The sequence below is a fragment of the Phyllobates terribilis genome, unplaced genomic scaffold (assembly GCF_046119375.1).
Source record: "Phyllobates terribilis strain yellow unplaced genomic scaffold, ASM4611937v1 Scaffold_36__1_contigs__length_13169755, whole genome shotgun sequence".
Taxonomy (NCBI): domain Eukaryota; kingdom Metazoa; phylum Chordata; class Amphibia; order Anura; family Dendrobatidae; genus Phyllobates; species Phyllobates terribilis.
The window spans coordinates 10,871,413-10,888,173 of record NW_027362796.1 but is presented as its reverse complement, the minus strand read 5'-3'; the positions used below and the strand labels follow the sequence as shown (position 1 = coordinate 10,888,173).

At 47.8% G+C, this 16,761-nt stretch overlaps 3 protein-coding genes across 4 annotated transcripts in view; 1 reads left to right on the top strand and 2 right to left on the bottom strand.

Moving 5' to 3' along the window:
- LOC141182837 (uncharacterized) overlaps nt 1-16,761 on the bottom strand; it is a 206,490-nt gene that overhangs the window by 48,735 nt on the left and 140,994 nt on the right. The window lies entirely within an intron of this gene.
- Nucleotides 1-16,761, bottom strand: part of LOC141182835 (uncharacterized) — a 285,253-nt gene that overhangs the window by 127,621 nt on the left and 140,871 nt on the right. The gene's annotated exons all lie outside the window — the stretch shown is intronic.
- LOC141182879 (uncharacterized) overlaps nt 9,217-16,761 on the top strand; it is a 28,247-nt gene continuing 20,702 nt past the window's right edge. The window contains exon 1 of the mRNA XM_073660998.1: nt 9,217-9,468. Within this exon, the coding sequence (XP_073517099.1) occupies nt 9,217-9,468 (252 nt within the window). The remainder of the gene's footprint in view (nt 9,469-16,761) is intronic.

The following is a 16,761-nucleotide window of genomic DNA, read 5'->3' as shown; positions in this document are numbered from 1 at the left end:
GGATTCAGGAAACAACTGGAGGTCCTCCGCCGGGTCAGAAGAGTGCAGAGGCTCAGAGAAAACATCTGCTTCAGAGTACACTAGGTCGGACTCACTGGACGAAGCAGGCGAGGTATCGGGTACCGAGTATAGGAAAGTCTCTGTCCATTCACCACCAGGTGGCACCCCGAAGGGTTCTGGAGACAACTGGCGGTCCTCCGCCTGGTCAGAGGGGTGTAGAGACTCACGGGTAACCTCTGCTTCAGAGTACACTAGGTCGGACTCACTGGACGAAGCAAGCGAGGTATCAGATCTAGGATATAGGAAAGTCTCTGTCCATTCACCACCAGGTGGCACCCAGAAGGGTTCTGGAGACAACTGGAGGTCCTCCGCCTGGTCGGAGGGGTGTAGAGACTCGGGAGTAACCACTGCTTCGGAGTACACTAGGTTGGACTCAGTGGACGAAGCGAGCGAGGTATCAGGTACAGAGTATAGGAGAGTCTCTGTCCTTTCGCTACCAGGTAGCACCCCGAAGGGTTCTGGAGACAACTGGAGGTCCTCCGCCTGGTCGGAGGGGTGTAGAGACTCGGGAGTAACCTCTGCTTCGGAGTACACTAGGTTGGACTCAGTGGACGAAGCGAGCGAGGTATCAGGTACAGAGTATAGGAGAGTCTCTGTCCTTTCGCTACCAGGTAGCACCCCGAAGGGTTCAGGAGACAACTGGAGGTCCTCCGCCTGGTCGGAGGGGTGTAGAGACTCGGGGGTAACTACCACTTTGGGGTACCCATTGTCAGGCTCACAGGACGAAGCGGACAAAGTATCGAGTACCGGGTGTAGAGAAGTCTCTCTCCATTTGTCATCGAGTGGTATCCCGGAGGATTCAGGAGGCAACAGGGGGTCCTCCACCAGGTAGTAGAGGTGCACAGACTCTGAGGTAACCACAGCTTTGGAGCATCCTTGGACATGCACACCGGTTAAAGTGGGTGAAGCATCTGATGCCGGGTGCAGGAAGTTCTCCTGTGTGGAGTCTGGATGGGCAGAAGTCTCTTCGGGCAGGAGAACTGGTGCACTACCCACGCACATTACCCATTGGGGCTTCTCCGGGATACAGGGAGATGAAGCTTCAGTAGGGACTTCAAGGTTGGGGTCAGGAGGTCTCAGGGAGGACAGACCCTGGCGTGACGGCTTGCCTCTACGTCTAGCACGTCTGGACTGCCTCTTGAGGTTGGGAGAAGTATTCCGGAAAGCGTAGTCACCCTGTGAGGATTCTGGGTGGGCAGTAGTCTCATTGGGCTGGAGGACTATTGCGCTACCCACACACATTACCCGTCGGGGCTGCTCCGGGATATTGGGAAGTGAAGCTTCAGCAGGGGCTTCAGGGTTAGGGTCCTCGAAGACCATACGAAAGGCCACCAGGAAGGCCTGCAGGTCAAGGACGACAGGATCCCATGCTTCCCATAGGGGGGTGACCCATTTCAAGGCATAACCCGCTAGGTAGTCAATCATAAAGGCCACTTTAGCCCAATCGGAAGGAAAATAGAGAGGGTAGGCCTTAAAGTGTAGCATGCATTGCTCCACAAATGCACGACACTGTCTTGGATCCCCATAGTAACGTGGCGGATCCGCAGGAACGAGAGCTGATAGATCCATCTGGACGGTGCGTAATTCGCCTGGAACTCAGCTAAGGAAAAAAAAATTTATTTATTTATTTTAATGCATGTATTCGCTGGAAAACTTCTCAGAGAGCGAAGGCCGTGGGGCTCAACGGGAACCATGGCCTGAGCATGCTGTAATGCACACGCCCAGGCTGAGCGGCGTGTGCGTGTGATTGTAGTGATTCCACTGGACCGTGCCGGAGAGTGAATGCCTGGAGGGGCTTAACTAGGTATTCACCCGATCCGACCAGGGTCGCACGACGGCATACGACGCCAGTGCACCAAGGAGGAACCGAGCAAAGGGACCAGGTGCTACTCCAGGACAGACCCCGGACACGGCTGTTGACCCACACAGGGGAATACAGGAACAGACTGGTAGGCTGGCACACAGACTGGTGGGTATAGGCAGGCACGACTGGTATGCAGGCAGGCGGGTAAGCAGGCAGGGGGGTACAGGCAAGCACAGCTAGAGTGCAGACAGGGAGGCACTAGCAGGTAGGAACACAGGCGGGATAGGACCCAGTACACACTGGGACTCAGGAACAATACAGGCAGAGGGGTACAGGCAAGCACAGCTAGAGTGCAGACAGGGAGGCACTAGCAGGTAGGGACACTGGCGGGATAGGACCCAGTACACACTGGGACTCAGGAACAGAGCCACAGATGTGGCGGACAAACACAGCAGAGTGAGGCCGCCCAGAGAGGTGAGCGAGAACAGGGCAGGACAAGGCCGCCTGGAGCGGTGAGCAAGAGTAGAGCAGGACAAGGCCGCCAGGAGCGGTGAACAAAGGATCAGAGCTGAGCGAGACTGCTGGAGCAGTGAGCAAGAGTAAAGCAGGACGAGGCCGCCTGGAGCGGTGAGCAAGAGTGGAGCGAGACTGCCGGAGCAGCGAGCAAAAGGGTCAGAGCGGAGCAAGGCTGCCGGAGCAGCGAGCAAAGGAGTCAGAGCAGGCTAGAACCGCCGGAGCGGTAAGCAAAGGAGTCAGAGCAGGCTAGAACCGCCGGAGCGGTGAGCAAAGGAGTCAGAGCAGACTAGAACCGCCGGAGCAGTGAGCAAAGGAGTCAGAGCAGGCAAGGCTGAGTAGGGGGGACAGGGCTCTGTTCACACGGAACAGACAGGAAGGGAAAGGCAGAGCCAGACACCCACAGGGTACTTGCAGTGAAGTAGCGAGTGGACCACAAACTCACAAACGGGAGTACAGAGACAACAGGCAGGAGTTAGGTACGAGTTCAGACTCTGCAGAAAAAGGAAAGGAACGGACATAGAGAAAAGACAGATGAAAGATAGGAGAGAGTACAGACTGGAACTGAGTGTACGGACGAGACCGACACAGGAGCGGGACACAGGAGCGGGTCTGGGAATACGGCCCCCAGAGAGGCGGGACGAACAGGCAAGGAGCGTGTTCAGACAGAACAGACAAGATACAGGAGCAGGTCTGGGTAATCGGCCCCCAGAGAGGCGGGACGAACAGGCAAGGAGCGTGTTCAGACAGGACAGACAAGATACAGGAACGGATCTAGGTAATCGGCCCCTAGAAGGCGGGAGGAACAGGCTAGGAGCGTGTTCAGACAGGACAGACAAGATACAGGAACGGATCTAGGTAATCGGCCCCTAGAAGGCGGGAGGAACAGGCTAGGAGCGTGTTCAGACAGGCCTGGAAATACAGCCTCCAGGAAAGGCAGCAGGCAAGAGTACACAGACAGGACTCAGTTCAGACACGGGAACTGATACCGCAAGGCAGGAGACAAAGACAGGACTCAGCTCAGACACGGGAACTGATACCGCAAGGCAGGAGACATAGACAGGACTCAGTTCAGACACGGGAACTGATACCGCAAGGCAGGAGACATAGACAGGACTCAGTTCAGACACGGGAACTGATACCGCAAGACAGGAGACAAAGAACGGGACCTGGCATCTTCAGAGTGAAAGCACACACTGAAAGAAACACTATGCTCAGGCAGGGATAGATGGGAACAGCTGAGCTATATACCAGGTGACAGACAGCAATAGGCTGAGGACGCACAAGGGGTGTGACCCACAGCAGGTACAAAAAGCAGGAAGTGATCGGGCGCCGCCCTTAAGCAGCAGAAACAGACACAAACAGACAGCATGGAGGGAAGCCAGAGAGACATTCTGGACTGGAGATCAAGTGCGCGCTCTTGCACAGTGGGAGATGGACCACCATGCAAGGACGCCGCCAGGTATGTTACACTAGGTAGCACAGTGGGCTCTTTACTACTTTCTATGGGACGCTATTATTTTGATAGGTCCCCTCTATCTGGCACACAGTCTTTGTAGCATTAATTGGTGGAGGGTAATCATAGTAATGACATAATTTTTGAAGTATTGAGGTTCCTATTCCATGTCGGAGGAGCAGGCAGCATGGGGAGGTTGTGCAGGGTGGGAATAGATGGGGATGGTGCTGGAAATGTGAGAAGTCAGATGGTCTTTGTACAGTGTGTTTTTATGTAGAGGCAATGGTCATATCATAATACTATGTACTCACTGTGTAGTGTTGATGGTAGAGGGCATTGTGTAGTGGGATTATTATTGCCTTGTATAGAAGTAATTTTGGGAATATTGGTCTTTCAGTTGTGTATTTTAGGTTAGCAACAATGGTGTACTGTAATTATATATGTATAGGTCCTCTTTTAAGTGGCAGGGAGGTTGTATGGGGAAGCACCTACTTTGGGGCTTTGGCCCCTGATCTTTTAGGACCCTAGCAACGTCCCGGCATACAAGGGATATCGGGGGGCACAAAGTGTTCTGGACGTTTCCTTTGCAGTATGAAGCATTTTCCACACAGTATCCTTCCTCTGTAATATACTCCAGGACTGGTGAGGCGCACTGTCGCTCCCTATTTCTCCATAACTCGGCCTCAGCACTGCAGTGCTGATCAGCAGGTCTGCTTACTTGTTCTTCGGTTTCGCGCACTATGTCTTCCACTACTGGCGCCCTTGAACCCTTGCACTCGTGACTCCCACTAGTACATCATATTCAGTGCTGCTTTGGGGTCTGTAACTCGGCGTCCAATCCAATGACCCTTCTCTGTAAGGCCTCTCTGTCTCATCGGTCCAATTAAGTCGGGTGCACTTCATGGCCGCCTCATATAGAATGAATGGAGCAGCATTTTAGCATGCGTACCACCGTTCCAATCTAAAGGGGATGAAGGTTCCTGTAGATTGGAGCTTGTTTTCATTGGACAACCCCTTTAATTTTTCACACACTGTTTCTGCATTTAAGTCTATTTTTTTGGTAAATATTCGATGACCTGGTGTAATTTGTGATGTGTTGTTCTTCACCTGAGGTTGTATTGACCTCATTTTATAACTTCTAAGCATCAGACTTTTTTTTAATATATCCTGAACAGAACACAATAGAATTGTATGGAAAACATTATTGTGTTCTTCACAATTCAAGGCGACGTGTCCTTATGAGATCTTTTTCTTGAAGGTATATGGCCCTCAGGTTCTTTATCACCATGCAATCTGAAGAGCCAACTTAGACTAAGAGTGGCCACCACTGGGCATACACCATGGTGCAGCAAGGGCTAGCAATCTGTCCCTCCAATTGTGTGGGTACTTATTGCTTAGGGAATGTCAGTCCAATTCTTCTTTTTAAGAGGGTTCACTGTCTGTGCATCTCTGTGCCCGAAGAATATTAACCTGGTGTTACTGTATTACTGCTGTTCCAAGTGGCAAGCACATGGTTCTCTTAGAGACAGGACCCTTGTTTAAACCCAAGTAGACTTGAATTGGAAAGGCCACTGGTCTGGACCAGGACTCTGGTTGTGTCCGGTGATGGCGGCATGCACGGTGTCTATGTACGTGTCTGTGTGTAGTCAGAAAAGCATTTCAGTGGTGGCCTAATAACTGCAAGGACCGACGGAGGTGTTGGACAAAGGTAAACGAGTGGCTGCAGAACGGTTGGTAAATGTGGCCACTTCATGCGAATATTGGCCACTGATGACTGAGGCCTCCCTCCTGGTGTGGTCCTGGTGCCCCCCGGCCACTTGTTGAACATCTTTCCTGTTTTTTACTGTTACACAAGACCCTATGTCTCCTGTATTCTGCGGCTGCGTCCCGTTCTTCAGTCTTCTTTCTGTAGCATGGTGTGTACGACGTCCTGGATACAATGTTACTGCTCCATCACAGACTGAACCCCAGAACAATTGTCATGGAATTTGGTACCAGAGTTCTCTCTGTGTATGGAGTCCCCATATTTTGTGATTACTCTTATCATTCTCACTGTGTAAGGTGAAATCCAGGAAAAAAAAACACACAAAACAATATATATATATAATTCATTTTTTTATTGAAATAGCAATAAGCAACATTGTAATGAAAATATTACTGGTCCTTTAAGAAATTAAACTATGGTCACAGTCACTCTCAGATTGGCCCCGGTGGAGACCACAAAACGAGCTGCGGTCATTGGGGACCACCTGAGAGTCATTGGAACCCAAAGATCCAGAAGAAGGCAAAGAAACCCCCCCAAAAGAATTCTGATTCAGGGGGGAAAAAAAATCCTTCCTGACCCCATTTCTGGCGATTGGATATTTCCCTGGATCTCGTGTATCCTGCTGCATATTGCTATATATAACATAGGTTTACTTTATGTGAACAATGGCCAAATAGCTGTTGGCTGAGAACTCGTCCTGTATGATAAAATCTGCGATGGAGGTTCCTAATACGGCTTCCAACGAAGATGTGACATCATCCAAATGTGTATAAGAACTAGCGAGTGATAAAGGAGACAATGGCTGGTAGGTAATAAGTCATTACCTGTCTGCCAATATCTTCTTCTGGAAGACTTCAAGATATCATGTATTACATATTACATATTATTCTGAAAGAGCACCATGTAATACCACATGTGTCCTGGAGAGGCCACTACGTCCAGCAAAACACAGCTGATTGCTGAGGGTGTTCACTGCCAGACCCCCGACTATCAACTGATCGCCTGCAAGTCCTCATTTGGGGACAGGAGTTGTTCACACTTGGCATATTTTGTGATTCATGAGGGGAGGACAGTAGCCGGATAGAGACTTTTTCTATAAAGTCAGATTAAAGGGGTTTTCAGGAATGTTTTTATGTAATATATAGGAGGTTCCCAGTGGTAGAGAAAACACACAGAGATTTACCTCCGAAGCCCACAGGCTGCAAAAAGTGAACCCTGAAGCCATAGGGCTGCAAAAAGTGAACCCTGAAGCCGTAGGGCTGCAACAGAGTGAGGCCAGAAGCCATAGGGCTTCAACAGAGTGAGGCCAGAAGCCGTACGGCTGACAAAGTAAACCTCATTAATGGCCGCCATAAAAATCCACTTCTTCTTTTTCTTCCGGCATCATCCAGGATCAGATCCACAGATTACTGCTTTATACCGGAATCAGTAATTGTATTATTACATAGAATTATTGATGACGTTACATCTTCTCATCTTCTTCTCATTCAGGTCTCTACAATATCGGATCCTCTCAGTGAAGATCTTCTATAGAAGAGAATTTTCCTCGAAGGATAGGGAGCGAGACAAGATGGCGGAGAGGATATTCCACCTCACCCTAGAGATCCTCTTCCGGCTTACTGGAGAGGTGAGAGATTCTGATGACGTCACATTACATCATTCTTATCTATGGGAATAACAGATGGACAGAACTGGAGAGGTGAGGACTCTGGAAATGTCTGGAGGGAGATTTAATAATGTGTCTCTCCATAACCAGGATTACACAGTAGTGAAGAAGACCTCTAGTGAGTGCTGTCAGGACCCTGTGTCTGAGGGATGGAGAAGACCCCTGAGCCTAATCACAGGACCTCCACCTCACCCCCTGATACATGAGGATATCAATGACCAGAAGATCCTAGAACTCACCTACAAGATGATTGAGCTGCTGACTGGAGAGGTGACACTGCTGGGAATGCTGGGACATTATACAGTAACGCTATGGAGGGATCGGGGGGATGACGGTATCATTGTATGTGTCAGGTTCCTATAAGGGGTCAGGATGTCGCCGTCTATTTCTCCATGGAGGAGTGGGAGTATTTAGAAGGACACAAAGATCTGTACAAGGACGTCATGATGGAGGTTCCCCAGCCCCTCACATCACCAGGTAATAGACAGGACTAAATACACACGGCCTATAATTATCTGTATGTAAAGAATGAATTCAGTCCCTGTATGTGTTTCCTCCAGATCTATCCAGTAAGAGGACAACACCAGAGAGATGTCCCCATCCTCTTCTTCCACAGGACTGTAAACAAGAAGACCCCAATGTTCCTCAGGATCATCAGGTAGATGGAGAGAAGGTGTCATGAGATCTCCCCTATGATGTGTAGATGGCTGTGATGGTCTTGTGGTCAGTCTTGTTTTTCCCCTTCTCCCATGACAGCACCACCTGAGAGAGAGGGTATCCACTAATCAAGGACAGGAAACCTACTGAACAAAAGGGTGGTACCTCTCCTTTTCATCAATATGGTTTCCGGTCCTTGAAGGAACCTAGAGAGTAAAGTAACGGTACAATTGAACTTACCCAAGTCTGGTTGGTGTCTGCAAGGATCTGGGATGCTGACAGATCTGGAGACACGACCGCTGGCCAGGACGTTGGGGTGTGCAGTTGCATGACCACTTTGTTGAACGTGGTTGGCGTGCCCCGTGTTGAGTGCGCTGGAGTTATGGCAACCCAGATCTGCGCAAGCGCGAGGCGCACTAGTGGGATATCTAGCGCGCCCTGCTGAGGAAGTGTGCCAGAAAGCAATGCGACAGTAAAATGCAGGGGCTGTTTATGCACAGGGCTCGCCGGTATGCTCCCTTCACACCGCTCGCTGGAAGGAAAAGTCTGACCCGGAAATAATGCGAGATTTCTGGGGGGAGGTCAGCAGCAGACGCTGGAGCTGTGGCGTCCCTCCGGTATATAGTGGACGGTTGACCACCAGATGGTGGAGGCCGGCAGCTTTCCTCTTGATGCCATGGATATGCTGGAGTTCTTTGCTAGGAGGGGACTAAGAAGTGTAGCGCCAAGCTAAAAGATAAAGACTGTGCGGCGATAACTTACCCAGCACATATATGAAGAGATTCTTCTATTCTGAAGACCACCTCTGAAGAAACCCCCAACTTTGCCATGGATTTTAAATCCATAATTAGGATAGAAGTTACAGACTCCATTAATTCACTGATTCAGCAGGAAAGTGGTAAAAGGGAGAAAAGACCCAAACAGCAGGCCGCTGATTCAGAAGAGTCTGTAATATCTGAGGATAGAGACGAATCGGACTCCTCTTCTTCCTCATCCTCTGATAGTGATACAGGGGGTAGGCAGTGTTTTCCTACGGAAGACACAGATATATTGGTAAAGAACTACTATGGGCATGTCAGATACTAAAACCCCAAGAACAGTCCAGGACATTATGTTTCGGGGGTTTGGAATAAATGAAAAATTGCATATTTCCGGTTAGTGAGAGAATTTAAATATTCATTAATAGGGAATGAAGGAAGCCTGAGAAAAGGGATCCACTGCCCTCGTCATCCAAAAGCAGATGTCTGTTTGATGAGGAAGAAGCAGCCATGTGGGACAAAACCCCTAAAATAGACATGGCGGTGGCCAAGTCAACCAAAAGATCTACCCTGCCCTTTGAAGATCCTCTTGATAAAAAAGTGGATGTGTATCTGAAGCAGATATGGAAGTCTTCAGAAGGGGCAATAAAACCAGCAGTTTGGGCAACCTGCATGGCCAGATCCATGATGATTTGGTTACAGCAGTTAGAGGATAAGATTAAGAACAACGTCCCTAAGGATATAATTCAAGGTGCAGCTACTTTCCTCGCAGACACCTCGACAGACTCAGTGATGTTTGCAAACAGATCGGCAAACCTATAAAATGCTGCACTTAGAGAACTATGGCTCAAGAGCTGGCCGGGGGATGTTCAGTCCAAGGTCAAGCTATGCCCAATTCCATGCGAAGGAGAATTTCTCTTCGGACGGGCACTAGATGATATACTGGACTAGGCAGGAGATAAGAGAATTTCCCGGAGGTGCCAGTGCAGGAGCAGGGGAAGGGATTCTATTCCCCCTATTCCTAATAAAAAAAAACAGATGGCACCTTCAGGACCATAGTGAACCTGAAAGAAAGGGGTGAACAAATTTCTAGTCTACTGGCCCTTCAAAATGGAGACCATAAAATGCTATTTCCAGAGTGTTTTATATGAGATTGCTAGATGTGAAGGACGCCTATGAACACATCCCAATCTATATGGAAGATCAGACATTCTTGAGGGTGGCCTTGTATATAAACGAACAAGTCGGGCACTTCTAGTACAGAGCGCTAGCCTTTGGCCTATCTATGGCTCTGAGGGTATTTACAAAAATTATATAGAAGTTGCAGCGCATCTCCGGTAGCAGAATACCCTAATAATCCTCTACTTGGACGATATTCTAGTGGTAGGCAGGTCAATAGAGCACTGCAGTTGTCAACTGATAACAATCAGAACCATTCTGACCAGGCTGGGATGACTGCTAAACCTATAAAAATCAAAACTGGAACCACAGAGGGTTCAGTCATTCTTAGGACTTGAGCGCAAGAAAGCAGACTTGTCTACTGCCGGAAAAAAAGAAGGTCAAGGTCATGGTTAGTGTTGAGCGAATTTGTTCGGCATGTCAAATTCGGGTTCGTATTCGGGGTTCCGACTTGTTCGCGCCAAAAAACATCCCTGATTTTCCATGCTGTCACGCAGATGTTATCTCCGGTGGGGCGTGATCTCGGCCTCCCAGGTTTCCTTGGAGATGTCTAGGAGACCCCTTGGATGCCGGCCATATAGAAGCTCGAATGGAGAGAAGCCAGTGGAGGCTTGGGGAACTTCTCTGACGGAGAAAAGTAGAAACGGAAGCAAGTAGTCCCAGTCTCGACCATCCTTCTCAATGACCTTTTTGAGCATCGCTTTCAGGGTCTTATTGAAGCGCTCCACCAGGCCATCAGTTTGCGGATGGCAAACGCAGGTTCGCAGCTGAGTAATCTAAAGCACTTTGCACAGCTCCTTCATCACCTTGCTCATGAATGGGGTTCCTTGGTCCATCAGGATTTCCTTCAGCAGGCCGGTCCTAGCAAAGATGTTGACAAGTTCCCGAGCTAAGTTCCGTAAGGGTACCCCTTCGGGGTACCGGGTCGCATAGTCCATGACGACCAAGATGTATTGATGGCCCTGGGCCAATTTAATTAAGGGACCCACGAGGTACATGGCAATCTTCTCAAAGAGAACTTCTATCACAGGTAGTGGAACTAAGAGACTACGGACGTGCGAGGTGGGCTCGGTTATCTGGCAGGTGGGGCAGGACCTACAATAGTTTAAGATCTCCCGGTAGCATCCTGGCCAATAAAACTTCCTCACTATTCGCTCCTGAGTTTTTTCAACCCCTAGGTGTCCCCCCCCAGAATATGTGAGTGGGCCATGTCTAATACCCTCCGACGGTATGGCCCAGGAACTAACAGCTGTTCCACTACCTATTCACCTTTCAGTTTGGTTACCTGGTACCCCCTGAATTGCAAAGTGTGGGTACCGCCCCCGACTCTTGGGCAATACCATTACAAACCGTAAGATTGTCCCACGCCCCTTTCAAGGTCAAGTCCCGAACTTGAGCTGCCCCAAAGTTCTCTCCGGGCACCTCTAACTCAGGGAGGTCGGCCTCCTCAGTCACAGTCTCGTCCTCCTCACCGACAAGGACACACAGTGGAAACCGATCCACTTCCAATGTCGACCGAGGTATTTCTAGGGTCCTGGCTTTTGTCTCCGTGATGGAGTCTGGATCCCTTCCCCCACAAATCCCAGAACAAGGGAAAATCACGCCCCAATATGATGGAATGTATCAGGTCCTTGACCAACCCGACCTCGTGGGATTGGGCGCCACAGTCTGTTTCGACTGTCACTCTGGCCACCGGGTAGTTCTTGGCATCCCCATGTATGGAGCGGATGCCCAAAGATCTGGCAGGGATCAGCTGGTGGGGAAGGGTGGCACTGATCGAGGTCACCAGAATCCCGGAGTCCAATAGCCCCAGGTTCATCACTCCTTTAACGGACACGGCACACACCTGCGGCCCCTCGCCGGGTTGACAGTCCACACTGCAGGCTGGGTAAGCATAGTATGAACATCGTCTGCCTAGACTGCAGTCCATTGGCTCAGCAGACGTATGACACTGGGTGGCTACGTGTCCCGGATTGCGACATCGCCAACAGGTCACATCCTTCACAACAGACCTTGCAGCCCCTTCAGTGGAAGTGGAATGCCCCCCAGTTGTGGCTCTTAACCCTTTCCGTGGTGAACCCACTCCCTTTTGGGCACTCCAGTAAGGGGAGCTGGCTATCTCGGGTATCCCCAGGGATTTTTCGACCACTTGGAATCTCTCTACCAGACCTATGAGGTCGTCTGCATTCCGAGGGTCGCCCTGGGCAACTCAGGTCTGCACTGGCCTGGGTAGGGAATGGATGAACCTGTCCATTACCACACGCTCAACCATCTGGGCAGGAGAGGAAGACTCTGGCTGCAGCCATTTCTGGACAAGATGTAACAAGTCAAACATTTGTGAGCGTGGAGGTCTGTCGCCAGCATACGCCCAGTGGTGGACCCTTTGTGCTCTGACAGAAATAGTCACTCCTGAGCGTGCCAATATTTTGGTTTTTAATTTGGCATATTCCTTTGCGTCCTGTAATGTCAAATTGTAATAAGCCTTCTGCGGGTCCCCAGTCAAATATGGCGCCAGAACCTCCACCCACTGCTCCAGCGGCAATTTCTCCCATTCCGCTACCCTCTCAAAAACAGTCAGGAACACCTCAATATCATGCCCCGGGGTCATCTTCTGTAACGCTTTCCTTACCGTCTTCCTGATGTATGCATCATCACTTGGACTTGACGGAAGCCGTCGCCTTGCCACGGATCACCTCTAAAAGTAACTCGATCTGCTGTTATTGGTGATGCTGATCCTGTTGCTGCTGTTTCTGGAGCTGAACTTGTTGTATCAGCAGCTTAGTGGTCTCTTGTTGCTGCTGTAGCTGCTCACGGTGCTGCTGTTGCATTCTCTGCTGCATGCTCTGCAAGTGCTGCTACTGCATGGTCTGCTGGCTCTGCACCAGGTGCTTAATTAGCTCTTCCATGGTGCCGGACGTCTCCTGCTGGCTGGCAGCCTTCACCCAAGACATCCACCGGTCTCTGTAGCAGGTACATGTGTTCCTGGAATCTTGCCCGCATTCTCCACCAGCTGTGGTAAGATAAGACGCCTCACTCGGTCGCTTCCGGAAGTAGACTCAGGAACCGTGTTTTCTCTGCAGGCTTTATTTAGTGGCATAAAGCTCCGCAGCTCCAGCAAAACTAAACACAGCCTTACTGGCAAAACAACAAAACAAAAGATAAACGAAAGCACAGTCCATAGCAGTGTGGGATTAGCAACACAGGTTGTAGTCCCAGCATTCAGCTCCTCTCTGAGCTGTGGTCTTCCAGTCTGGAGTCTTTGCCACTACAAACTCACAACAGAGAAAAAAAACCAGGACTGAACATTTAAACATTGTTCAGCCACACCCTGAGGTGGAGGTATGGGGAATGAAATCCCTCCCATCTCTATTTCATTCCGATAAAACCACGCTTTTTAAGAGTTAACCCCCCAGCATATAAAATGCTGGCAGAAAGTTTATTGGTTCTAGTTCACATAGGCTAGCAACCAGTGTGACACATACCTCCCTTCATATACCATACCAGTGACTCTGGCACAACAATAGTTAGATCTTTGTCTCAACACTGCTCCAAGTCTCACGCTATGGGAGGAACTTGTCAATCACTGGGAAAGTCCTGGGCCAAATCTTCTTTTTTTTTGGGGGGGGGGGGAGTGTGAAGACACGAGGGTCTGTGGGTGGTCTCATTCACTGGCCCGGCTGTCTTTAGATAGACCGCATGGGCCAGGGCTCATCCCATTAACCCATTGAACTCCCACACTCCTTCCCCATGGGCATAATATTACTGAAACAGCATAGGGTAGGGTAAAACAGTGTGGCAATACTTTATTGAACCACCAAACAGACAATAATAAATAGGACAGTCCCAGCAAATACACAAGATGGTGCAAAAGACAGAGTCTCACCCTTCCGCTGGCTCGCCGGAATTAGAGCAGCTGTGACTTCAGGGCATCCAAGGCCTACTAACTAGTGATGAGCGTTGTTCTACTCGAACTGTTTGCCAATCTCAAATTCGAGCTGTTTTGGGCGGTGTTCGAGCCGTTCGGCGAACACGAACAATTTGAGAAAAATTCGGCTGTTCGAGGTTATGTTCGATAACTGTTCGTGCACCAAAATCATAACTGGATTTTTTCTCAGTAATGATGAAAATTAATGTTAATACGCAGTTTGAGTGTACAGCAGGGTGGGGGGAGGGGCAGGGGATGGATCTCTGCAGGAACAATGAAGATCTCCAATTTTTTCTCTTTCCCGCATTTACAGTGGGGAGGTGCAATCTGTCAGCCTATCAGCAGCGCACACACGGAGCGAAGTGCTTTTTTTCACACAAGCAAGGGCATGTGTCATTGGCAGTGTATGTCACATGTCCTTGCCCTATAAGACCAAGCCATTTTCCCCGTCGCCACCATTTTCTCACTGCTGCAGCTGCGTGTTAGACGGCACCGCTGTTGCTGTGTGCGCTATACCTTGTTAATTTCAAGCCAATTTTCGCACAAATCTACAGATAGCTTGGGAGTAGGGAATAGTTGTGATTGCAGTCCTTTTAAGGACTAGGTTACAGCATTTCCTACGACTTTTATCAGGCAGGTCTGTGCTCTTAAATAGATAGATTGTGGGAGTAAAGACTAATTGTAATTGGAGTCCTTTTCAGGACTAGGTTACATCAGTTCCTATCAGTTTTTGCCAGGCAGGTCTGTGCCAGTGCTGTGCAAGTTTTTTTCACAGCATTTGGCTGAATCTAGCAAAGCTAATCCTTTTTGGCCTATTGCAGAGTGTGTTAGTCAGTGGAGTAGCCTATCTGTGTTGCAAGATATACCACCTGTGTATAGAATACCAATTTTTTTACTGCACCTAGTGAAGTAAAATCTTTTGGGCATAGCATCATTCTATTAGTCTATCTTTACTGACCTCCATCAGGTTGCAAATTGAATATAATTTTTTTCTGCATCTAGCTCTGAAAAAATATTGGGCTTCTAGCTGTGTGTGGGACTTGTTGTATTAGTCCATCTATACTGACCTCCATCAGGTTGCAAACTGAATATTTTTTTTTCTGCATCTACCTCTGAAAAAATATTGGGCTTCTAGCTGTGTGTGGGACTTGTTCTATTAATCCATCTATACAGACCTCCATCAGGTTGCAAACTGAATATATTTTTTTCTGCATCTACCTCTGAAAAAATATTGGGCTTCTAGCTGTGTGTGGGTCTTGTTCTATTAATCCATCTATACAGACCTCCATCAGGTTGCAAACTGAATATATTTTTTTCTGCATCTACCTCTGAAAAAATATTGGGCTTCTAGCTGTGTGTGGGACTTGTTGTATTAGTCCATCTATACAGACCTCCATCAGGTTGCAAACTGAATATATTTTTTTCTGCATCTACCTCTGAAAAAATATTGGGCTTCTAGCTGTGTGTGGGACTTGTTGTATTAGTCCATCTATACTGACCTCCATCAGGTTGCAAACTGAATATATTTTTTTCTGCATCTACCTCTGAAAAAATATTGGGCTTCTAGCTGTGTGTGGGACTTGTTCTATTAATCCATCTATACAGACCTCCATCAGGTTGCAAACTGAATATATTTTTTTCTGCATCTACCTCTGAAAAAATATGTGACCTTCTAGCAGTGTGTGGGACTTTCTCTATTAGTCCATCTATACTGACCTCCATCAGGTTGCAAACTGAATATAATTTTTTTCTGCATCTAGCTCTGAAAAAATATTTGGCCTTCTAGCAGTGTGTGGGACTTTCTCTATTAGTCCATCTATACTGACCTCAATCAGGTTGCAAATTAAAAATAATTTTTATCTGCATCTACAGTACCTCTGAAAAAATATTTGGGCTTCTAGCTGTGTGTGGGACTTGTTCTATTAGTCCATCTATACTGACCTCCATCAGGTTGCAAATTGAATATAATTTTTATCTGCATCTAGCTCTGAAAAAATATTTGGCCTTCTAGCAGTGTGTGGGACTTTCTCTATTAGTCCATCTATACTGACCTCCATCAGGTTGCAAATTAAAAATAATTTTTATCTGCATCTACAGTACCTCTGAAAAAATATTTGGGCTTCTAGCTGTGTGTGGGACTTGTTCTATTAGTCCATCTATACTGACCTCCATCAGGTTGCAAATTGAATATAATTTTTATCTGCATCTAGCTCTGAAAAAATATTTGGCCTTCTAGCAGTGTGTGGGACTTTCTCTATTAGTCCATCTATACTGACCTCCATCAGGTTGCAAATTAAAAATAATTTTTATCTGCATCTAGCTCTGAAAAAATATTTGGCCTTCTAGCAGTGTGTGGGACTTTCTCTATTAGTCCATCTATACTGACCTCCATCAGGTTGCAAATTAAAAATAATTTTTATCTGCATCTACAGTACCTCTGAAAAAATATTTGGGCTTCTAGCTGTGTGTGGGACTTGTTCTATTAGTCCATCTATTCTGACCTCCATCAGGTTGCAAATTGAATATAATTTTTATCTGCATCTAGCTCTGAAAAAATATTTGGCCTTCTAGCAGTGTGTGGGACTTTCTCTATTAGTCCATCTATACTGACCTCCATCAGGTTGCAAATTAAAAATAATTTTTATCTGCATCTAGCTCTGAAAAAATATTTGGCCTTCTAGCAGTGTGTGGGACTTTCTCTATTAGTCCATCTATACTGACCTCCATCAGGTTGCAAATTAAAAATAATTTTTATCTGCATCTAGCTCTGAAAAAATATTTGGCCTTCTAGCAGTGTGTGGGACTTTCTCTATTAGTCCATCTATACTGACCTCCATCAGGTTGCAAATTAAAAATAATTTTTATCTGCATCTAGCTCTGAAAAAATATTTGGCCTTCTAGCAGTGTGTGGGACTTTCTCTATTAGTCCATCTATACTGACCTCCATCAGGTTGCAAATTAAAAATAATTTTTATCTG